Raw genomic sequence first — 4,130 nt, 5'->3', positions numbered from 1 at the left:
CTCTTTCTTCTTGTCACAAACTCATGTTCTCCCTTATCTTAATTACCTGCTCTCTTTGTCTTTTATTTTAATTTCTTACGGTCTATTTAGTTGTTAGTACTAAATTATGATAATATGATAATTTCTAATGTATATTTTCATTATTATACTATGTCATTCCATTATGATTAAACTTTAATAATAAAACTTTCTATTCACTATTTCCATGTTCACCTATTAATGTCAACTTTAATTTTTTTATCATTAGTAGTTAGAGATCATTTTTGAAAGCAAATAATTAAATATATTTAAAAATAAATTAGACACCTAAACTGATATGAAAAATTGTTTATCAAAAATTAGATGTAGTAAATTCCAATATAAATATAGAAGTATTATTATGTACCCAAAACATTTAAGTAGTTAAAGAAATAGGAGTATTAAATTATATTCATAACATGATTAATTACCTACAAAATTCTACTCCCTAACAAACCCAATAAAAAAAAAATGGAAAAAAGAAAGAAATCAAGTGGGCTTTGAGCTGTGATTTAGCTGGCCCTTTGATGTAATATTTTGTGCCTTCTCTCCCCTCACTAAATACACACACAACTCCTCTTCCATCTATCCATCTCCTCTCCTCTCCTCTCTTGCATTTCATACAACACACAAACTCCCAAAATTTTCTACTCTGAAAAATAAAAGAAAAAAAAAAAAAACAAATACCTAAAATAAAGTAACAAAACCCTTCTTCCCTCTTCCTCGTTTCTTCACCTCACACTCTAAATCTTCTTTGTCTTTCCCACATTTCTCTCAGATCTATACCTGAAAATACCCAAACTTTTCCAGAAAAATTTATTCTTTTTTTCAAAACTAAATTTTGAGTAAATTAAATACTTCCTGTTGTGGGTTGTTTCATAGATTTGTCATGTGAGATGAAGAAGACAACCGATAACCCAAATTTCTTGTTCTTCAACTTTCTCTTGTTTTCATCCCTTTTTCTCACTCAAAAATCATTAGGTTTTGTTGGAAGTGGTAAATTAAGCGATGCAGAAGTCAGATACATTGCTCGTAGGCAACTTCTTTACTATAAAGATGAATTCGGTGACAGAGGTGAAAGAGTAATCGTCCCTCCTAACCTCACTTTTCCTAATCAGAGGCTAAGAGATGCCTACATTGCTCTTCAAGCATGGAAACAAGCTATTCTGTCCGACCCAAATAACTATACTGCTAATTGGGTCGGATCTGATGTTTGTCATTACTCGGGTGTGTTTTGTGCTCCGGCACTTGACGATCCTTACATTACTACTGTGGCTGGGATTGATTTAAACCATGCGGATATTGCTGGTTATCTGCCTGAGGAACTGGGTCTTTTACGAGATCTTGGGTTGTTTCATATCAATACAAATCGGTTCTGTGGTACTGTTCCTCAGAAATTCCGTAATATGAAACTATTGTATGAGTTAGATCTTAGTAATAATCGATTTGCTGGGAGATTTCCTAAGGTGGTTCTTTCTTTACCCTCTTTGAAGTTTTTAGATCTGAGATTCAATGAGTTTGAGGGTGATGTTCCTCGTGAACTTTTTGATAAAGATCTAGATGCCATTTTTATCAACCATAATCGGTTCCAATTTCAGTTACCTGATAATTTTGGCAACTCACCTGTTTCAGTCATTGTTCTCGCTAACAACAAATTCCATGGTTGTGTGCCTGAAAGTTTGGTTCATATGTCCAATTTGAACGAGATTATAATGATGAACAATGGGTTTAAATCTTGTCTGCCAAATGATATGGGTTTGCTCCAAAATTTGACGGTGTTTGATGTCAGTTTTAATGAGTTAATGGGTCATTTGCCGGAATCTTTTGGAGATATTAAGAGTTTGGAGCAGCTTGATGTGGCACATAATATGTTTTCAGGGAGAATTCCTGCCAGTATTTGTAAGTTGCCCAACTTGAAGAACTTTACTTACTCATATAACTTCTTTACAAGTGAACCGCCTGTTTGTTTGCGACTTCCTTCTGTTGCCGATAGACGCAATTGTATTCCCAGGCGGCCTGTTCAACGCTCCGCCTCTGCTTGTAGAGCTTTCTTGTCTCATCCTGTTGATTGCTCATCATTTGGTTGCGGTGGTGGTGGTGGTGGTGTTACGCCTACCCCTGTTGTTCCCGTTTCCCCTTCGCCTCCTATTGTTGTCTATCCTTCACCTCCACCGCCGGTGTACTCTCCTCCACCTCCGCCTCCACCGCCTCCTCCACCACCTCCAGTGTACTCTCCTCCACCTCCACCACCGCCTCCGCCACCACCACCTCCTCCAGTGTATTCCCCTCCTCCACCTCCGCCACCACCTCCACCTCCGCCACCTCCTCCACCACCTTCCCCACCCCCTCCATCTCCTTCACCCCCTCCTCCACCTCCACCTCCACCACCACCATCTCCACCGCCTCCATCTCCTTCACCACCTCCTCCACCACCATCACCGCTCCCACCACCGCCATACATGTATTATTCACCACCTCCGCCACCAGCATCACCGCCACCATGCGTGGAACTACCACCACCAGCGCCATATGTATATGTATCACCACCACCACCATCACCGCCACCAGCTCCAGTTTACGAAGGTCCATTACCACCAATCTTTGGTTTGCCATATTCATCACCACCACCACCACCTTTCTATTGATTCTTTTAAGATGAATTTTTCTTTTTCTCCTCTAACTTCATCATCCCCACTACAAATCATGATCACATTTTTATCAACTATTATTACTAAAAAATTTTACTTCTTTTGGGAAATAAAGCGGGTGACAACTTTGTATGAGAGTTTATATGAATTTGCATTGAAGAAGATGAAATTGGAAAGAAAGAGGAGGAAATTACTAGGATATAATTCTCTTTGCCACAAAAATTTATGGATATTCTGTCTCTTTATCTCAAGAGTTGTGAAATAAAATCTGGTGCAGCTGAGGAACAAAATCAACAAAAAAAATTGCAGGAAAAAAAAGGAGTAGGATTTGCAGGGGAAAATGTATGTATAAACCATAAAAATCATTTGGGTGGCTTAAAAAAAAAAAAAAGGGGGAAATTGCAGCAAAACACTTCTCCCTGGTGTTTGCTGCTGATGCTGCTATGTGGGTTTGTTATTAAATTTTTTTCTTATTTATGATCATACAATTTCTTTTTTTATGATTTTATTTTGATTCTGCATTTATTATTATAGTATAATTTTGGAACATTTTTACTATCTTTGTATTCATTTTTCAGATTCATATCACCTTGTCTATCTCTTTTTTCTTTTGTTTATAATTTTTAATGATGTAGTAGTATGTACCATTCTTGCTTCAATTCTGCAATTGAAAGTGTTCATATGAATATTCACATATTGTGTATACCCATAAAATGGTTTATGTAGATTAAGCATTTCTGATAATTTTTGTTTGTTTTTTTCTACAAATTTTAATTTTGGGTATGTGTAATATGTGAAAATTCTTGTCAATTTGTTAGGCAACTAACTAACAAGTAGCAAAATTGAATGTTGGCATTTACAACATTTTGACACTTAATGGTTTCCCCAAGTAAATATGGTGAATACTCTTTTTTATATATATATGTATGTGAATGTTCCTGTATACACAAAAGATTCAAGTTGATGATGGCACTACTACCATTTATGCCATTGAAAATTCTGCAACTTTTTTATGCCCAACTGTTAAAATGTCAACCAGATAATTAGCATAAAATTGGGTGCCCCATTTTGCAAAATGAACCAAAGTCTACATCAAAATTTCCCTAGATTGAGAATCCACATGGGGTTTGGTTATTTGGTGATCCAATTCTTTTTACAAAAAAAATTTGGGTTGTTGGATTTGGACATGTTGAGAGCACTAGTTGGGTTCCAGCTCTTTGCTGCAAGTTTATGAGCATAAAGTTGATGATGATGTTTGCTCATTATAATATTCCTCTCCTCTCGAAAATAAGGTATAGGTCCGGATGAGGCTAGGTAACGAATAAGGTTAATTTTACTCCAAATAGTGAGAACCTTGCATAGATTGAAATTAACGGTAGAATAAATATGGTTAATGGTTAATTTAAAATAACAAATACTATTATGGGTCGTATTTTTATTTATTTTTTTCTCATTTTCTGGTGT

At 36.2% G+C, this 4,130-nt stretch overlaps 1 protein-coding gene across 1 annotated transcript; it reads left to right on the top strand.

Moving 5' to 3' along the window:
- The first annotated feature begins 524 nt into the window (after positions 1 to 524).
- Positions 525 to 3,265, top strand: LOC130814592 (leucine-rich repeat extensin-like protein 3). Its single transcript, XM_057680710.1, has one exon. It carries the CDS (start codon positions 915 to 917, stop codon positions 2,661 to 2,663), a length of 1,749 nt encoding a protein of 582 aa, XP_057536693.1. The 5' UTR covers positions 525 to 914; the 3' UTR covers positions 2,664 to 3,265.
- Positions 3,266 to 4,130: the final 865 nt, after the last annotated feature.

The sequence above is a fragment of the Amaranthus tricolor genome, chromosome 6, assembly GCF_026212465.1.
Source record: "Amaranthus tricolor cultivar Red isolate AtriRed21 chromosome 6, ASM2621246v1, whole genome shotgun sequence".
NCBI lineage: Eukaryota > Viridiplantae > Streptophyta > Magnoliopsida > Caryophyllales > Amaranthaceae > Amaranthus > Amaranthus tricolor.
This window is presented reverse-complemented; position numbering and strand designations above follow the sequence as displayed.

Excerpts from the sequence above, each read along its gene's own strand:
- LOC130814592 (XM_057680710.1), top strand. The coding sequence starts at position 915 with ATGAAGAAGACAACCGATAACCCAAATTTCTTGTTCTTCAACTTTCTC.